Raw genomic sequence first — 21,340 nt, forward strand, 5'->3', positions numbered from 1 at the left:
CCAGGTAAAAATAAAGAAACCAGCACAGCTCTGTCCACCAAAGCTATCTTTCAAAAATGAAGGTGAGATAAAGACATTCCCAGGTAAACAAAACCGAGAGAATTTGTTTCTAGTAAAACCTCCTTACAAAAAATGCTGATGGAAACTCTTTAGGCTGAAAGCATATGACTCCTGACCGCAATCTGAATCCACACGAAAAAGCAAAGACCGCCAGTGAAGGTAATAATGTAATTACAAAAGATGGGGTACACAGTTTTCTCCCTTCTTATTGTAAACGGTGTAAAGATCACCGTATAAAATAATACACCTATGATGTATCGCCGGGCCTATAAAATGCAGAAATGTAGAAATGTAATATGTGTGCATATATGTAATATACATAATTCGTGTGTGATATATTTCTTAATAACAGCACAAGGAGGTGGGTGGGAGCAAGGCTGTAACGGGCTAAGGAATTGAAAACAAATGGTAAATTAATAACTAATTAGATTGACTGTGGTAATCATTTCACAATGTATATGTACATCAAAACATCGTGTTGTACATGTTATATACAATTTTTATTTGCCAATCACACCTCAATAAAGCTGCAAAAAAGACAATTTAAAGCCAAAAAATTATATCTTTGTTGGATCTGTAATATCAATAGATGTAATATGTACAACAATAACACTGCAAAAAGAGGAAAGCAGGTAGAGCTGTATAGGAGTAACAGTTCTACGTGTTACTGGAATTAAACTAGTGTAAATCTGAAGCTGATTCTGATAAGTTAAGATGTCTGTATATGCTAAGTCCTAGAGCAACCACTAAAATGTAAATACATAAATATTTAGAAAAAATCATTAAAGAAATTTAAATGTCTAATTAGAAAATATTCACATAATATAAGAGAAAGCAGGAAAAGAGGAACAGAGGAACAAAAAAGACATGGAACCCACAGAAAATAAAAAGCAAAATGGCAGACATCAATCCAACTATTACAAGAATAATATATACTTGAATGGTTAAATAATCCAATCAAAAAGTAGAGATTTTCAAGGGCTGGACTAGTCGTGTAGTGGTTAAGTTCATGTGCTCTGCTTCGGCAGCCCTGAGGTTTGCAGGTCCAGATCCCAGGCACGGAACCTATGCACCGCTTATCAAGCCATGCTGTGGTGGCTTCCCACATATAAAGTAGAGGAAGATGGGCAGGGATGTTAGCCCAGGGCCAATCTTCCTCAGCAAAAAGAGGAGGATTGGCAACAGACATTAGCTCAGGGCTAATCTTCCTCAGCAAAAAATAAAGGAAAAAAAAAAGTAGAGCTTTTCAGACTGAAAAGAAAAAATAAGATCCAAGTATATTCTGTCTTCAAGAGACACACTTTAGATTCAAAGATACAAACAAATGGAAACAAAAGATGGAAAAAAGATGTATCATACAAACAGCAAACACAAGAAAGCTGGAGTTCCTGTGCTAGTATCACAGAAAATAGAATTTAAAACTAAAATGTTACTAGAAATAAAAAGGGACAGTTTAAAAATATAAATGGTCGATCCATTGGGAAGCTATAACAATGATAATCATATATGCACCTAAAAATAGAACATCAAAATACAAGAAGCAAAAACTAACAGTAAGGAAAGGAGAAATAGACGATTCAACAACAATAGTTGGAGGCTTCAATACCCCACTTTTAATAATGAATAGAAAAACTAGGCAGAAGATCAACAAGAAAATAGAAGATCTGAACAACACCAAAATCCAACCACATCTAGCGACATTTGTAGAACCCTCCATGCAATAACAACACACTATACGTTCTTTTCAAGTACACACAGAACATTCTCCAGGACAGACCATATGCTAGGCCACAACAAAAATCTCAATATATTTAAAAGGACACAAATAATGCAAAATATGTTTTCTGATCACAATGGAATAAAATTTGAAATCAATAGCAGAAAAAAAATTGGAAACTCATAAATGTATGGAAATTAAACAATATAATCTAAATAACCAATGGCTCAAAGTAGAAATAAAAAGGGAAATGAGAAAATAATTTGAGATGAATGAAGATGAACACATGACATTCCAAAACTTATGGAATGCAGCTAAGGCAGTGCTTAGAGGGACCCTTGTAAATGCCTGTATAATGAAAGCAAAAGATCTCACATCAATTACCTTCCATCTTGAGAAACTAGAAAATGAGCAAACTAAACATAAAGCAAGCAGAAAAAGGAAATAATAAGATTAGACCTGGGATTAATCAAACAGAGAATAGGAAAAATAGAGAAAACCAATGTAACCCAAGTCTGGTTCTTTGAAAAGAACAGCAAAATTGACAAACTTTTAGCTACATTTACCAAGAAAATAAGAAAAAAGTCTCAAAATACCAGAATAAGAAACGAAAGAGGAACTATTACTATCAATAATAGAGAAACAAAAAGGATTATAAAGGAATTCTATGAACAACTGTATGCCAATAAACGAGATAACGTAGATGAAATGGAAAAATGCTAGAAAGAGTCAAACTACCAAAAATAACTCAAGAAGAAACCTGAATAGACAATATTTCAAGCGAAGAGATTGAATTATTAAAAAACTAACTACAAAGAAACAAAAAACTAACCACAAAGAAAAGCTGAGGCCCAGATGGCTTCACTGCTGAACTCTATCAAACATTCAAAGGAGAATTAATAGCAATTATTCACACACTCTGCCCAAAATAGAAGAAAACATTTCCCAACTTATGTTATAAGGCCAATACTACCCTGATACCAAAACCACAAGACATCACAAGAAAACTACAGACCAGTAACTGTTTTAAATATGGATGCAAAAATCCTCCATGAAATACTAGCAAACTGAATCCAGCAACATGTATTAAGAATTATATACCATATGTATACACAATGGAATACTACTCAGCCACAACAAATGATGAAATCCAGCCATTTGTGACAACATGGATGGACACTGAGGGTATTATGCTAAGTGAAATAAGTCAGAGGGAGAAGTTCAAATACCATATGATCTCACTCATAAGTAGAAGATAAAAACAACAACAAACAAACACATAGAGACAGAGATTGGATTGGTGGTTACCAGAGGGGAAGGGGGGAGGGAGGAGGGTGAAAGGGATGATCAGGCACATGTGTGTGGTGATGGATTGTAATTAGTATTTGGGCAGTGAACATGATGTAATCTACACAGAAATAGAAGTATAATGATGTAAACCTGAAATTTATACAATGTTATAAATCAGTGTGACCACAATAACAAAAAAATAATTATATACCATAATCAATTAGATTTATCCCAGGAATTCAAGGTTGGTTTGATATCTGAAAATAAATTAATATTATACATTATAGCAACAGAATAAAAAAACACAAATCATATGATCATCTAAATAGTCACAGAAAATACACTTGACAAAATACAACACCCTTTCATGATAGAAAACACTCAACAAACTAAGACCAGAAGAGAGTGTCCTCAGCCTGATGAAGGGCTTCTATGCAAGTCCAGGCAGATGGTACAGACTGTTGGTTCTACAAGGAATAGGGATGAGTTTCGAGTCCCAGTACATTCATACTTTTGCTGTATGAGACAAGCCAGACACCTAACTTCTGAGATTCATTTTCCTTGTCTACATGATGGGCTTCAGAAAGCCAGTTGTACCATAGAATGGAAATATTGTGAGAAACAAATGGGATAACATAGATTAGGTTTCTGTAAACCCACAGGTACTATAAAAACACTGTTACTCAGGAATTTGTCAAAGAAAGAAATACAAATTAAATATTATAAAAATAGAAATGGTGAAAGTTGTTCACATTAATGCTGATGATAGATACCAACATATTAATAAAGTATGAAAAAAATTTATATTTTTCTTATTGTTATAAAAGTCATATTAATTAGAGTCAATTATACAAACTATTTCATGTATGCCTGAATGATAGATTACCATTCTTATCCTCCAGATAGACTCTGAGGATTTATTTTCTCAGCATGTCACGTGCACAGAGTTTAGGCTCACCTGTGACATCGCTTCCCACTGCTAACAGGTGGAACCCGGCCTCATGGCTCTGTAGTCACAGCATCTGCTCAGGCTTTTCACGATTTTATCCATATGGTCAAAGTCATTGTCAGAGCTAAAAATCACAGTGTACCTACTGCTCAGGATTCAGCATGCTCTGTGATGGTCACACGTCAGATTTTAGGAATCAGCAGTAAAAGCTACATCAAGAGAAGCCACGGTGCTTGGTGCCTCTGAGCTCCCCAGGGAGACACCAAGCCAAGTCCCAGACACCGTGATCAATGGGGCAGTCAGGAACTGACAATGCCAAGGCTTTTGGAAAGCCTACCTCCTTCCCAGGATTCCTGTAAGCCCTTCGAGAATTTTTGAATTTCAAAAAGGAAATTGGGAACCTAGTTTCATACTATAGGAAGTGAATCAATTCACAGTTTTGGACTAAGGGAAAGAAATCTATTCCAGTAAGTTCAAAGCACACATTTCTTCATTTATTAGAACATTAAGGAACTGAAAGCTACATGTTTAGGCCTGAACTGTGTTTGGAGGAGAAGTCTGGGTCTTTCCCCTCGAGCTTCTTCAGATCCACGCTTTGCACTTCTACGAGAACTCAAAATTTACAAATCGTCTTTTTAATAAGTTCTATCATTTTTAAAGAACTAATACATTCAACCTTCCAAAATTATCCAAAGAACCTCTTCTCCACGGATTATGGTTCATGACCATCCATCACTCTCTGGGTCGCTGCCAACACCTCTCCCTCTACACCTGGACAGTAACTGGGAGGAAAGGGAGACTGCACACTTGCGTCTGTTTTCTTTATTTAACTTGGAGGCTCTGTGCTTTGGACACTGAGGGATAGTGTGTTTATTTTAGCTCACGATTGAGAGTTATGAGCATTCACCACACAAAATGAGAGAAAAAATGTGTATTTTTCTCAGAATTTGAAAACTCTTCAAATTTTCTTTCAAATATTACATTTCAAGACTGTGTCTGTAGCATGGGTATTATTTTTTAGTGTAAGTCAGAGAAATATCTTCTTTCTCCTTTCGCCACCACACAGCAGCATTTCTAAGTACTCCATATCAAATATTAACAAAGACAGCCAATTTAAATTCAGGCACCATTCTCCCTGTATCTTTGTTTATTAAAAAGTCATTATTACTGGAAAATTAAGGGCACAAATAAAGTGTTCACTCAAGACAGACAGAAGTATAGGTCCAGAAAAAAAAGATAATTTTTCCTCTGTGGTGCCTAAAAGAACAACTTGTCATCCTCCTCTGTCACCTCCTGTCCCCTTCAGGAGACCAGCTCTGTGTCCTCCTGGCCCCTCGCCCTTCCCGGAGCAGGGATGTCAGAGCTGTGAGAGGCGGAGGCCCCACATGGGCAGAGCCAGCGCCAGATGGTTGAGCACCTGGAAGGGATCCCGCTGAAAGGAACGGAGATAAAGCGGAACCTCATTCATGACTCTGCTCCTTTGGCTTTTACGTGGTGTGTTTGCTGCATTTGCTATGGAGGGGGACTTCCCAAGGGCGTGGACGTCCAGGGCTCATTCACTTCACCTCCTCCAGCCTCCACAACAGCACCTGCACGTATCGCCTGCAAGGATGCTTGCTGCACAAACACACGCCTGAGAACACCCAGCATGAGGTGAAATGCGCTGCCAGTGACGCAGAATCCCTCTCCCCAGGCCCAGCCTCGCTGTGCGGGTTCCTCTTCCAACGCAGGCACATGGGGCCACCCGCCTGGGTGGTGAGGATGACCTCAAGGAGGTGGATGAGTGACTGCACTTGCCCGGCGTATGTTAAGCGTGTATTATTGTAATTATCCTCCCTCGTAGGGAAAGTCTGTGAGCGAGGGCACCGACACCGCACTGAATGGGGTGTGCTCCTTTCAACACATCTGCTACCTGGCAAGTCACCTTGTGTGCAAGAGGGAAGGCATCTGTGTTACGAGAACTGCTCACACCCAGAAATAACAACTAACTAGAATAGCAGCAACGATAATAAGACCTAAAGGTTATCATTTATTCAGAGGTTGCTTGGCACCAGGCGCTATTCTAAGTAATTTACATTTTAAATTATTTCACCTCAGGCCCGGCCCGGCCCCTCAGCTGAGTGGTTCAAGTTCCCCACGCTCCGCTTTGGGGGCCTGGGTTTGTGGGTTTGTATCCCAGGTGTGGACCTACTCCACTCACCAGCCATGCTGTGGCAGTGACCCACATACAAAAATATAGAGGAACCCTGGCACAGATGTTAGCTCAGGGCTAATCTTCCTCAAGCAAAAAAAAAAAAAAAAAAGAGGAGGATTAACAGCAGATGTTAGCTTAAGGGAAATCTTCCTCAGCAAAAAAAAAAAATAAAAATTATTCCACCTCACAGCAATCTGATGAAGCAGGTGTCATTATTTCAGTTTCTCAGAGTGAAGGCAGTGGCAGTGAGGGACAGTGTCACCTGCCCAGGTGGGCAGCCGACAGGGTGGAGGCTGGACTGTGCACAGGTAAGCTCTCTCCAGCTCTCAGACTCTGAGCAGTTACCTATCTACCTACAAGAATGAAATTATTACCCAGATTTTAGTGCATAAACACAAGCAGCTGCATCACGGGTTTCTGTCCTGCTTCTCAATTTTCCCGCCAACCGGTGCCCCACCGCTTGACCCTGACCACCTGAGGAGGCACTGCCAGTCACCAGGCAGGACGTGTGACCGTCACCATACAGAGCCTCGCACCCCACCCACACGGTCCCTCTCGCACACAGTCGCCCGAGTCTGCTCAGCGTCAGCACGAGCCTTTTCTCTGTGAAGCTCCCGTGCATCCTCCCGCTCTGCAAGGCCGGGGGCGGCCATCACTCCCCTACGAATTGCTGTGCTTGTGCCGGACATGGTAGATGCCCAATTCCTGCTCTGCAAATAAATGCAGTCGTTTTTTTTAAGAGCTATTTCATCATTGCTAATAGATATTTTGTGCGTTTTTGTTGTTGTTGTTTTTAAGGGCAAACGTAGAGAGTTGAGTGTATTAACTTGAAAAACACACACAAGACCTCTTCTATTGATGACTAACCAGCTCCTTATAAAAACATCCATATTTATTAAACGCACCCTTAAGGACGGTGTTTGAGGCATAAGGACAGCGACAAGGGACGGCAGCCCACCTCCTGTGTTTCGGGCAGCAGGCAGGCCTGGGATCAAGCTTCTGTAGTTGCTAAAGGTGTTTGCACAGTATGTCTAACGATCTTGACTGTTCTCAAATTCTTCATGTTTGAACAAATAAACATTTTAAAAGTTCACTTTACCTAATGATTAAAGTTACTTTGAACAAACTCAAAATACTACAAATTGAGAGCAGATAAATATTTATCATCTATAAAAATAAAACAAAACACATTTTTTTTTTATAGTGTTTATTTATTTTTTGTGAGGAAGACTGGCCCTGAGCTAACATCTATTGCCAACCCTCCTCCCTTTTTTTTTTTCCCCCCTTTTTCTCCCCAAAGCCCCAGTAGATAGTTGTATGTCATAGATGCACATCCTTCTAGTTGCTGTATGTGGGACGCGGCCTCAGCATGGCCGGACAAGCGGTGCGTCGGTGCACGCCCGGGATCCGAACCTGGGCTGCCAGTAGCGGAGCGCACGCACTTAACCGCTAAGCCACGGGGCCGGCCCCCAAAACACATTCTAAAAGATTCGTAGATGGCTAAATCCCCTGGCACTTCTAAGTCTCGAAGTTTTGTTGTTATAACCATTTTGAATAAGGGAACCCTCGACTTCATCCTGTAGCCAAGGAAATTAAGAATAAGAAACATCACGTCTCTCCACATTTTCTTTCAGCCTTTGGTTAGAAGCGTCCTCAGGATTTCCCTCGGTGTACATGTGTCGGCGTGTGACGCCAGGAGGGCATGACTCTGTCCTGGAGGCTTTCGCTTCCATGAAGCAGATCTTGTGAGTCCCAGACATCTCTTCAACATTAATGACGGGTCATCTCTAATGGGAGCAACTGCTGAACCAGCATAAAATTTTACTGGTGCCACGAGGAAGGAAACATTCCATCCAGTTCCACTTCTGTGTCTTCTTCTGATTTAACTACTGTGAAAATCTGAACTACTGGCTGAATATACAGATTTGCTGAAATGGTGCCATCTGCCCTGGGGATGCTGAGTAATGATTCCTTCCTTGGAAAATACACATTTTACCCACACAGCCCTCTTTTCTGTTATGCTGATTACCCTTTATTTCTAAATTCAAATCCATATATTTTAACTACTTAATTCATGTGGATTTCATCTAACTGAATAACCTCTTAGACTCTCTTAAAGCCAACTGAATCAAAGGAATTGCGGTAAAACAGAGTTTGGTATTGGGTGATGGCTTTATTGGTCAGTAGAATTTTTCACTTTTCAACTTGCACTTTTTGTGCATAACAAATTGGTTTTTAGAAATATTTTTTCATTTATTCCATAGGAAGCTAATTTAAGAAATTATTCAAGAGAAACAGACACGTGCACACTTCCGAGGGGACAAACTTTCTGGTGGAGAATGGGATGCCTGACAAACCATTCCAAAGGCCTTAAAATGTTTTAACCCTTTCGTCCCATAATCCAAGTATGTTATTTATTCTAATGAAATGATCACTAATGTGGACAGAAATTTATATATAAAAACATTATAACATTCCATAAAATATTTTTAAAAAGAAAAATAACTTACTGCTCCTGAAACCGAGCATGAAGAGGTTAAAAAAATCTTCCCTGGGCTAGAAGAAGTTAGCAAAAACTTTGAGATAAGCTTTGAGAACTACAGCTGTGCATATTCAGCATAATCAACCGTTGTTTAAAACTAACCAGGTCTTTCTGTCCCTCCTAAGTATACAGTGAGCTGTCTTCCCAGGAAGTCAAGGTCCAGACGTCAAGATTCAGCCTCACAAGGCCAAATGCAGGCTGAAGCTGAAAACTAACTGGAAAAGTCCAGACAGTCAAGGGAAAGAAATTCAGTCTTCAAGGCGAAAGGCAAGCTGATGGGAAGGTGCCAACCAGCACGTCCACATGCTCCCCTCCCCCACCTAAAACCCCAGCATGTGCTCCCCTCCCCTATCTAAATCCCAGAACCTGCTCCCCCTCCCCCACCTAAACCCCAGAACCTGCTCCCCCTCCCCCACCTAAACCCCCAGCACACACTCACCCTCCCCTACCTAAACCCCAGCACCTGCTCCACCTCCCCACCTAAAACCCCAGCACCTGCTCCCCTCCCCCACCTAAAACCCCAGCACCTGCTCCCCCTCCCCTACCTCAACCCCAGCCCATGCTGGGGTAACAAGACTACACTAAACACACAGCTGACACTAACGGGCCTCAGCGTGCCCGTGGAGGTGGACGGTCCAGGGGCATCCATACCCGGCTCGCATCCTCGGCTGTAGTCCTGAGTTGTACAGTCCAAAGATTACCAAGACCAGCACAATTCTTAAGATCAGAAAAATATCATCCTCTGATCAACTGTGCTTTTCCACTTCACTGGGGCATTTGGCAGTGAACAGTCTTTGCAATAATTTCTTAGTCGATATGGTGCTTAAATTCTACCCTCAAAGAGCCTTTTGCCAATGTTCTCTGGCCAATAGTATGCTATCGAGTCTATGGAAGCAGAAAAATGAGTAAAAGAAGAATCTCAAGAGAGAATAACACATAAGGATACAAAATTCCATATCTGTCTCCTACTAGTTCTGTTTTGTTGACTGCTGATTTTAAAACAGGCCAATGATGTGCAATGAATTTTCATCCTTTTAACAAAAGTATACTGATTCCTTTTATGCTCTTACGTAAATTTTTAAAGTTAAATCATTAATAAATTTTGGAGAGGCAAAAAAGGATAACACATATCCTTACTAGCAATGACATTTATAATAAATGATAGCAATAGCCAGCTGGCATTTATTGATACTTTGTAATAAGCACTGTGTGAAATACTTCACAAATTGTGCTGGTTTTAGTCTTCACAATAATCCTGTGCAGAAGGTCCTGTTATTATTCCCCTTTCAGAGATGAGGACACTGAGGCTTATGTAGATGAATCAATTTACCCGAGGTCACAAGGCCAGAAATTGGGAAGGCACAAGAACACATACACACACACACAGACACACACACACACGCGCACAGACACATGAAAACCAGAAGAACTCAGTGTCTGATTCCCCACCCTCAGTTCTCAACTGCAACAGCACACTGCCTCGTGAAAATTGTAAAACCACAGGGACTGCTCCCTTTGTGACTGTGCAGCTCACTCTTCCCACACCTGACAATCTATTTGAAACACGTATTTGTTTTGGTATTTAATATAATTAAATCTGCTGCAACGGTTCCATGGCTCCAGTAACATAACCATTCTTTTGCATGTTGAGTTAGCGCTTACATTCTTCTCCTGGGAAAGAAACACTGCATCTGAAAGCCAGCTGTTGAAAAAGGCAAACAGCTCACCTGGAATATCCAACAAAAGCTTTGGAACCAGGTTGAGTCCTGGTAAAGGTAAAATCTACGCCAGTAAATTACTCAGCCAGCAGAGTATGTTACCTTCTTAGACAGGCCTCAATATAAAACGAGGAGAAAGTTGAATGCATTCTGCAAGGCTCCCCTTGAGGATTCTGTTACCAACTTCTCCACAAACTGGCAGACACTTCGCATCAGGCAGCACTTAGGACAGCTTCGATCATGGGTCTGGGAGAGAAGACATGCTTTGGAGAGACGTGGTCTCTGGGGTAAGAACAGAGTGCGCAGTGAGGAGGAGAAGGGGACAGGTGTGTAGCAGAGATCAGAGCACGTGGACTGATGGACCCAGGAAGGCATGGGGTCAAGGGTCAAGGGTCACGGTGTATGCCCAGAACTGCCCGCCAGGCAGAAGCAGAAATGAAAACGCAAATAAACTACATAATTAGAAAGTTGGCCAAATTCACCAAAAGTGGAGTTCCCCTGCAACCCCTGTCCCCAATCTTAGGGTCCGTATCTAAGCAGCGAGATGAAGGTCTGAGGTCTCCCCACTGTAGAGATTCAGGGGCCTCCTGGGAGCTTTCTCCATCCGCCTGCTCAGCCAAGATGTTCACGTCTGCTCCTCCCTGTGCTGGGAGTAATTTGGTCAGATAAGAATTATGTTACTGAGGGCTCTCTCCTGTTAGCAGTTATGAAAATTCTGTCACTTTAGTTCATTTGTTGTGTTGTAATGATGAGGATGCTGGTAAGACGAGGACAGAGGTGCGAGAGAAAATGACTCCTAACCACAGCTGCGAGCGGTGGAGAGGGGAGCATGAAGAGGCACAGCGTCGCGAGCTGAGGGATCAGATGTGTTGGCAGAAGGATCTGTAAGAGGGCAACAGCCAACCCAGCCAGACGCTCTTAGGAAATAGGGCGTGCACACGACGACGGTTCTTTCATCTATAACGATTCCACACTTCCCACTGTCAAATCTCTTCCTATTTATTTTCATTTCAAACTTTGAGAGCCTATTAAATTTCCACACACAAAGGGAAGGAAAATCAACTTAATGCTCAAAAGGGAAGACCTGTGATGAATTTATCTTGCTTGGATAAGAAGAAAAGACATTAATGTTTGAAAGCTGAGACTTTGCCATATCCAACAACAGACAGGGCACTAAACCCTTATAGTCACAATGAATAATCCTCAGAAGTAGAAATGAAAGATACTACATTGAGAAATTGCCATCCGATGCACTGAGAGAGAGAGAGGAGAGGAAAAGACAAACAAATGTTTTCGGAGGCAGCATATACAGGAGAGATAAGGAGCGTGCCCCCAGAACACTGCATTGGCATGTATGAAAGGGAGCCGGCTGATGAGTGAAATGTTGCCACTGACACTGTTTACATCAATTACTGCTCAAGAGCTGTTCTGAATTCCCAGAAGAGAGAAAAAAAAGAGCCCTACAATTTCCACCGAAGACAGCTCCTGAGTTGCTTTCTACCTTTGTTGAATGGGGAAGGGACTAATTAACGTGTATTCGTAAATCAGCAACATTTGTTCTACAGCAGCACCGGCGTGGGAGAGAGAGACAGAAGCAGTCATTCGTCAAGCTGGCGGTGGATACCAGGAAACCATGGCGGCAACTCTGCTTGGTTCTCACACGGTATGTGGGCACCAGACAGACGTTGGCACCTGCTTCACCCAAGTGCCTGCGGAGAGGAAAGCCCTGTGGGAGGCCTCGCCAGGACCCAGACTGAGAGCTGAGCAGCAACGTGAGACAGTCACTGCTCCCCTGAGGAACGCTCGAGACCCCATCGCACCTTCCGGCCGTGACACTGTCCCAGGGCCACTGGGGAGGGGACAGCACGTCTATGCAGGGGTGAGTTTCCTGGTCCAAGGTTTGGAAAAGCATACAGAGAAAGCATGACAGAGTTAGAGTTAAAGCCAGTAATTACAGACCAAGAAGACATGATGAAGATTTAAAAAGTCAACTATCTACACAGGGTAACTGTGGGTCGACGTCCTCATTTCCGTACTAAGAGTGGGGACAGTCACTCAGAGACAAGCTCTTCTCACCCAAGACTATGCTCGTGGCATCTGGAATTCGGGCGGAGTCCTGACCTGTGGTCCATCAGGACCTCTGCTTTCTGATGACTCTACCTACGTGGCCATCTCGGCAGTTCTCAGCATCTAAGAAGCGTGGATTCTAGGAGTGGGCTCACACACTCTGTGCTCCTAGACACATCCATGATCCTTTATGGGAGCATCACATGGCAGAGTAGAGCCAAGTGCTTGATGCTTTTAGGAACACTTGTAGAATGTCATTATCCTCCTTCAGTAAACATGAACATCTTAAACTTCTATCCCCACAATGTAATTTTCAGGAAAATGTGAAGACACAGAGCGTTGAGAAAGACAACAGCAGCCTGACATACGCCAGCTGGCAGCCAGGCTGTGGGATTCTTTCGATGAACATAAACAGGTCCACAGATCATGGACATCAGACAAGGGCTCTCTGTGATCCTGCCCGAGTAGACAGACACAAAGACACCATCCAACCGCAAAGACCCCACACGGATCCCACCCCAGCTAACCCACTGACGATGATGCTGCAACATCACAAGCCTGGCCCGGCTCTGTCCCACTTTCTGTTTTTACCCTTCCAGATAAAAATTAAGGTGAATGATGACCACATGGCCCGAATCTCTGAGCACCCAGTGCAGATCAGACCCTGAGTTCCTGACGGTCCCTAATGCCACCCAACAGAATCCCTAGTCCTATGTATGCCATTCCTCTTACTGAGATGGTCATGGCCCCTCAGGACGCTGTCTCCCCAACTCTGCTGGACCACACCAGGCCAACAGGCATCAACACGGCTGCACTTCTGGGATTTCTCAACTACAGAAAATTTACTACACAAGAGTCTTTTTTTGGGCATGGATATTGAAACATGAAACCATCCTTTGCAAAACAAATCACAGTATTTAACAGGATAATTTTGACTTGTAGTATCACTTTTCAAAATGTGCTTATCTGCAATCTGCCTGTCTCTAGGATGACTACCGTTAAGGCCATCTGGCCCGTACACTCTCTTTCCTCTAAAATAAGGTGAGCTCCTGCAAAGCAAAGGGATCTTACTGAAAGTAAAGAGACATGATTTCACTGTTATCATCAAAAACAAGACAGACATGGAACAAAAGGACCCAAAATTGTAGTTTAGTTCCCTCCCTCCCTCCCTCCTCCCCACTTCCCGCCTTCCCTCCCTCCTCTCCCTCTTCTTTCCTTACTCCATTCCCTCCTTCCTTCCTTCCGTCCCTCCCTCCCCTCCCTCTTTCTTCCACCCTTCCCCCTCTCGCCCTCCTCCGCCCTTCCCTCCTTCCTTACCCCTCCTTCCCCACTTGCTTCCTTCCTTCCTCCCCCCCTTCCACCCTTGCTTCCTTCCTTAATGCCCCTTACCACCTTTCTTCCTTCCTTCCTTCGCCCCTTCCTTCCTTCCTTCCTTCCTTCCTTCCTTCCTTCCATGCCGTAGGAAAAGAAACAAGGTAAAAAACTCTTTACTCATTTTGAGGCCAGCATAAAACAAAAGACATAGAAAGGGCTCATTTGAACAGGAAAAGAAGCAGTGCCCTGTGGAAGAGTCCACGATGCAGAGAGAGTGTGTGGACACAGGCTCTGGAAACATCTGATGCTCGTCATGCCCCGTGGAAGAGTCCACGATGCACAGAGAGTGTGTGGGACAGACTCTGGAAATGTCTGATGCTCGTCATGCCCCGTGGAAGAGTCCACGATGCAGAGTGAGTATGTGGACACAGACTCTGGAAACGTCTGATGCTCTTCATGCCCCGTGGAAGAGTCCAGGACGCAGAGTGAGTGTGCGGACACAGGCTCTGGAAACGTCTGATGCTCTTCATGCCCCGTGGAAGACTCCACGATGCAGAGTGAGTGTGTGGACACAGGCTCTGGAAACGTCTGATGCTCATCATGCCCCGTGGAAGACTCCACGAGGCAGAGTGAGTGCGTGGACACAGGCTCTGGAAATGTCTGAGGCTCGTCATGCCCCGTGGAAGACTCCACGAGGCAGAGTGAGTGTGTGGACACAGACTCTGGAAATGTCTGATACTTTTCTTTGGTGAGAATAACTCATATCTGCATTTCCCTCTTTCTGGGTAGGCATTCCTAATGCCACAAACAATTAAAACTTGCTGCAATCCTGCACCTGTTCATTATACTTCAAAGGTCCTTAAACCTACAGTTTTATTTTATGTTATCTTCATAAAGGTATCTTAGGAAGCAGTAAATTTCTAATATCATCTCCTACCCTACTTGTTTAAACAGACGAGGAAGCAATCAAAAGAGCCTGGATGAGTTATGCAAGTCACAAGGCCTTGAAAAGGCAAAGTGGGATTAGAAACCTTTTAGTTCCAAATCGGTGCTCTTTCTCTTATACCACCCGCCACACCAGAGGTAAAGTGGTTTGTCTACGCCCCAGAGAGTTCCACACTTCATAACGTCTTGTTTGAAGCTATTTCATAAAGCTTCCTTGTTGTTGAAACGATTATGGATGTTTTGCAAGCACACAAAATTTCTTTTGTTCTTAAGGATGCTTCCTCTTCCTTTGCTTCTAAAACACACACATACACACACCGGCAGGCACTTTGGCTCCAATCCAGGTCCTGGAATCCCAAACCAGCATGCTTTCAATGGTACCATGTGGAAGCACAAGCAACCACAGACCATCTTCAAAGGATAAATTTCTAAGACGCGTCTGAACGTGTTATGCGCTTGCCAGAGGGAGACGCTGGTTGGGTAACTGCAGTAGGCAGAATTCTAAGAGCCCCCAAACTTCCCACCCCTTGGTGTACACACAGTTTCTCCCAGTTATTCCATCAGATACAAATCTAGGTGTTACTGGAAGGGATTGTGCAAATGTAATTAAGATCTGAAATCAGCTGGCCCTAAATTACAGAGATTACCAAGTGGCCCGACCTGGCCTCATGAGCTCTTTATATCTGGTTCTGGAGGTCAGAGACAAGGAAGTCAGGATTCAATGCACAGAAGCCACCTGTTGCTGCCTTACAGATGGGGGGACCTGTGGCATGGAAGGTGGACAGGATCCAGCAGTGGAGAGTGGGACCCGGTTGACAGCCAGCAAGAAGACAGGGAACCCAGTCCTATAAACTCGAGGACCTGAATTCTGCCAAGAACCTGAGTGAGCCTTGAAGACGACTCCAGCCTCGGATGGGAATGCAGCAGGGTGACATCTTGATTTCAACCCGGTGAGACCCCGAGCACATGACCAGCCTGCCAGACTCCTGACACACTGAAACTGTGAGATAATAGACCTGTGTTGTTAAGCTGCTAAGTCTGCACTGATTGTCTGCACAGCAATGGAAACTGCTAAGTCACACTACACAAAACGCTCGCCCCTTCTAGCCATCGATCCCACAATAACCGTGCTGTCCTCCACCTAAGGCCAGAGACGTGTGCTGATGACAAGCACCGTGGCCAGAACTGCACGGCTATGTGAGGAACCCGTGATGTGCAGAGACCACTGTCCAAGTGTCTGCAGACCTGGTCTATTTTCCTACACACGCACTGCAGGAAAGCCTGGCTTCCTTTAGAGTCTGCTGCTCTGCTAACTGAACGGACATGCTGTTTTTATGTCTGTTTAGTTTCATCTCAAGACGTTCTCCCCCACATTCTTACTGAACCATCTTTTTCTGTACTGTGTAGCCAATGACTTAGTCTTTATTAACAGCTATGTATAATTTACCTAAAAGCACAGTTCCCATTTTCCCCAAGAACCACGTGAGACTAAACTCCACCTGAGAGTGAACAGAGAGCTTCTGGCAGGAGACGGTCGTGGAGCATCCGGGGCAAATGGACATGCAGACAGCTGTCCTCAGTACAACTGACTATAGTTTTGATGCGTATGTCAAATGAGTTACGTTCAAATGTGCATCTAGTCTGTGTAGAGTTTTTTTTTTTTTTTAATTTCAGAAAACTAAGGAACCTCAACCATCATTGGTCCAATTACTTTCAAGAAAAGGAAGACCCAGAAGAGGTGGCTATCAATGTGAGGTCCTACGACAGACAGTGACAGTCCAGGCCCCGAGGAGGCTGACTTCTGAACTGCCCACCCGATTTGCTTTTATCTACTCTAAGACATCTCCTATGAGCTCTTCCCAGGCTATAGTTCACAGCTTTTGTTGTAAAATTTTAAAAACTTTGATTTAAAATTGGCAATTTCTAAACGTGTTTCTTGCGCTCCCCAGACCACAGGTCCCTCGGGAGAAAACCCACAGGAGCCACAGAATTCCGTCTGTTTGCGTGGAAACGCTCACACCTCCTCCGCTTCTCCTCCACTTCAGCATGGACCAGAGGGGCTTCAGGGAAGATGGAGCTGAGAGCATCCTCAGCCTCCAACCCTGGACTTGAACACCAATATGTGTCAGAAAAGCACATTTTATAAAATGCAGAGTGTGAGTCCTTATTCATTTTGCTTTCTGCATCTTCCTGCCCATATTAAAAGCTTGCTTAAAATCATGAAAACAACTCAGCAAAACTAATAGGATATTTTTGGCTTCACAAAACAGCATACCCTTGTCTCATAAAAAAATAGAAGTCTTTGAGTTTGCTGTTAGTACCTGATACACTTATAAGGGAAGAAGAATGAGAGGAGCCGTGAGTGGTGCACGCCTGCTTGGGTTCCCTCTCACCCTGTGGACTCGCTATACTCATCCTAGTGAGAGCTCGATGGGGGCTCGATGGGCGGGACTCCTGTTGCCAAGAATAACACACGTCTCTAAATATTCTCAGGCAGCCAGAAAGGTGGCAAAATCCAGTTTGTTAATGATCACTGGAGATTCCATCCTGCGCTCAGCGCAGGAGGCATTTCCTCACGTGCCCTGCAGGTGTGGTGTCAGTGGAGGACAAGCCACAGCCTATGACAATTGAGCGCATTGACCCTCCACCCACAGGCTGGACATCACGTCTTCTCTTCATCTGTTAGGTGGCAGACGGCCTAGGAGGTGCTCGATGAAGTTCAGAGGCTCTAGTTTTCCAAGAACCGTTGAATTCAAACACACTGACAGACAGAGATCAGACAGCACAGTATTTCCTCCTCTGTCAAGACAGGCATGTGCCCCAACCCCTGCTCGGTTCCTGAATAAATCAACCCCAAACCAAGAAACAACCTGCAACAAAACCACACGCACGGGTGCACACACACACACAACACTTTAACAGGGATTTGTGGCAGTGAGAACATCGACTGCTTATACATTTTTCTATCTTATTAAATTTACAAATGGCTATCTATCAATCTATCTCTATCTACCTATCTGTCTATCTATCTATCTATCTATCCATCCATCCATCCATCCATCTATCTTTCCACCTCTCTAGCTTACCAGGTCTATCTACACATATCCTATCGGGCCTATCTACCTTTTCCAAAGAAGACCACACCTTTAAAAATGAAACTTAGAGTTCCTGTTAGTGCTATGGTATCATAAGTACTCTTTCACAGATATGCACATTCATTGTAAGAGGTGGTGCAACTAATATCAGTTGATACTGAGAATCAGGTTATAACCACTCATCAGAAGCATGATTGGCTAGACTTTCCTCTGCACTGAAGGACGAGTGGAGAGAACCTCAGGGTCCAGTCCCCGCCCCACACACACGCGCACACAAGCAAGCGTGCACACGTTCATCAAGGACAACGCTCCACTTCAGAACAACACACGCTCTTCCTTTGCTGACCTAAGCAGACGCAGGGCTCCCACAGTTTTCTCCACACTTGTCTTAAGACTGAAAGGAAATTCACCAACTAATTCCTTCTTGGCCTTTCCACAGCGATCCACTAGCATAGTTAGCCACAGATGACTGTACTAATTAGCAGTGAAAAATGCTATCTTACTTCACAAAACTGTTATGAACACACAACCTTCACAGACAAATGTTTGAAATTATTTAACCAACCAAGCTTAAAAAGGAGCGAGCATTCATTTAACACCGGTGCTGGCCCCGTGTTTTTATTTTGTTTTCTCCATTTTATTAACGAAGAGTTTAAACGACTTTTCTGTAATCGTTTGCAAACTGGACAAGAGTGCAGTCCCATTTCCAATCTAATTCTGATAACATTTAACACTGAAAATACGATTTCTTCTTCTAATGACTAAGTTTCAAAAGAACTAACAAACTTACCACTACTTTGAGCTATTCCTAATAACACATCAGCTGCTGTTCTCATTGTTGTTTTCTTTCGGTGTTTAACTTTTTTTTCTCTTTTTGCAAACGCTATGTCTATGAGAAGACAGTGACACGCACTTGCCCGAGGACTCCGCGGAACACCCTGGAGCAGTCGACGGACTGTTAGGAACTGGGGAAAGTACGTGGAGTTTATGAGCTTTTCCACTTCAGACAAGGGTCACACACCTTAGTTTTTCCGTTCCAGCTTTGTACCTTGAGATTCGAGCCAGAGACAGAGGAACTGACAGGGTGTCTAGCCAGCGCTTCTCATACTTGGGTTCATTAGCTATGGGCGAGGAAGGTGATGACGGAGCCTGCGCAAAATAAACGAGAGTCAGTAGTCACAGAATCAGCCAGAAAGCACCGAACGCAGGAGAGGCACCCGCAGACACCCAAAACATCGCGTCACATAAAATTCAAGTTAAACACATTTTAACTGTTAAAAAAGTACGTGATGATTTTCTCAAATATCTAGAAAGAAATAAGTGCTCTCCTATTTGAATTTACACTATTTTCTCTGTCTTTATCTTTTTAACAAAATATTGCACAAAACAGAAACGTCAAAGGGAAGGAGATGGAGAGAGACTTAAATTGGAAGGAAAGTTGGAGACATGATGGAGGCGCTGAGTCCAGGAGGGACCCCGTGTGAGAGGACCACACCAGGTCCAAATGTGAATTCAGAGCCAGTTTAGGTCCCAGACACAATATATAACAACACTCACATCATTCTAGTGGGTGCCCAGGTCACAAGGTCATACTTATTAATGAGTGGCAAAGACCCCACTGTCTATCCGATGGATGTGAGCAGAGTGTGAAGCCAGCAGGGATGGAGGAGCGGGCTCACCCTCAGCGGGGCCTGCAGGCGAGAGGATGATGCCCGAAAGGCTGAATGAAGCCATGCAAACCGTTACGTTACACACACAACCTACCACAGGTGTCCAACAAACACCCGGGTCAGAAACGGGCTCTGGGCAAGAGATCATCCCCGTGTCCTCTTCCAGGGTTCTAAAGGACAGGCCATCAGCTGCCTGACCCACCTTTACTGTAGCGCCCCCGGCCCCCCACGAAGGCAACAGGCATGGATGGAGCCCGAGTTCACATTCACACGGAAGCATCCTGACTCTCAGCAGTAGTGGCTTCAAAGGCCAATGACAAATTTTCCAGAACATTCCAGTTTCACATATGAAATTTCAGTCGAAGAATAGACGTCAGGTGCCTGCGGCACTCACGTTATAGATCGGGGGGTTTCTGTGAGGTTCAGGGGCCCTGCTAGACCGGGCTGGGGGATAGCGGGAAGGAGAGGAGGGAGCGTGGCTGGGACCGTCCTCTGGAGCCCACGCCCCGCCTGCCCTCTGCTCCGGACGCACAGCTACCTGCCCTCCATGGTCTCAAGGCCTGAGGTCGCAGAGGAACGTCTCAGGGACGCGGAGGCCCCAGCGCTGCAGGACACCTGAGCTTCCTCTCCTTTTGAGAACAACGCCCACAGTGTGCCCAACAGACCTTCCCCAGCCTCTGATCACCTCTCGGCGGCTCAAGGGCTCACTGTAGGGTGCACGCTTCTGAGCAAGCCCCAGTCTGAGGGAAATTCACAGAACTCCTGCAGAAAGCAGGACTTCTCGATTCTAACTTCAGCCCCCAATTTTGTATCTGCTTAATAGCTTGCAGAAGTAAGGAGGCGCGCTCCTACCAGCTGGACCGTGGCGCTGCAGGTGTACCTGCCAGCTCTTCGCGATCGTGCGACACAGTGAGTGCAGCGCTCAGGTAAGTCAGGTGGCACAACAGCATCTACTGCTGTCCCTGCAGGAGACACCGATTTCAGGGGAGGGAAGGAACAAAACGTGTTGTCCTCCATCTGATGTATGACGCGGTCAAAAGATCCCAAAGCAGTAAAGAGGAAAAGGCCTTTCTGAAACTCTCCCACGTGACTGGCCAACTCCCAGGACCTTGACTGCGAAACGCCTTAGTTACTGCGAGATAAAAGTTCTGAACTGAGATGGAACAGCGGAGGTTCCGGACTTGGCCCGAGACGCAGAGACTGAGGGAAGACGCAGCCATGTGGCACAGCGCTGGGGGTGGGGGGCGAGGGAGGCTGCATCTGCCTCCAGAAGTGAGTCCCCACACTCGAGGCTACACAGATCCTCCTTACAGCAATTGCTTCCCTGTCTCCACAAACGCTGTGTGATGGGGACATTGTTGAAACTCAAGGAAAATTAAGTACTGGTAATATACTCTTTATAAAATTTTTGGAAACGAATAAAAATAGATGAATGGAAATATCTCCAAAGATCTCCACCACTCACAGGCACCGAGGTTAACGTACATGCCCTCCATTTCCGTGATTTTGCTTTCTTAAGGCATGCATGTGCTCGTGCACCCAGTAGCATGATGAATACAACCTTAAGTCTACATTCTCTGATTGTAATAGAAATATGACCACACTCTGGAAAGTTTGGAAAGTATAAAAAAGTAAAAAGAGAAAAAAATTGGTCCAAAACTCGCCACCATTTTGTATATTTCTTGATCTTTTTTCTATTGACTTTTTAAAACTTGGTTAAGATCATACTGCATATAATAATTATTACAGATATATAAGAAAATAATATTTATAGGTCAT

General features: G+C 44.1%; 1 protein-coding gene across 5 annotated transcripts in view; it reads right to left on the minus strand.

Moving 5' to 3' along the window:
• The window catches only part of SNTG2 (syntrophin gamma 2), a 327,759-nt gene that overhangs the window by 106,386 nt on the left and 200,033 nt on the right, over positions 1 to 21,340 (minus strand). For all 5 annotated transcript variants that reach the window (XM_087437204.1, XM_087437201.1, XM_087437202.1 and 2 more), the window contains exon 9: positions 18,913 to 19,040. In XM_087437204.1, coding sequence (XP_087293330.1) covers positions 18,913 to 19,040 — 128 coding nt within the window. The remainder of the gene's footprint in view (positions 1 to 18,912; positions 19,041 to 21,340) is intronic.

The sequence above is a fragment of the Ceratotherium simum genome, chromosome 11 (assembly GCF_057802395.1).
Source record: "Ceratotherium simum simum isolate JZ-2026a chromosome 11, ASM5780239v1, whole genome shotgun sequence".
Lineage (NCBI taxonomy): Eukaryota > Metazoa > Chordata > Mammalia > Perissodactyla > Rhinocerotidae > Ceratotherium > Ceratotherium simum.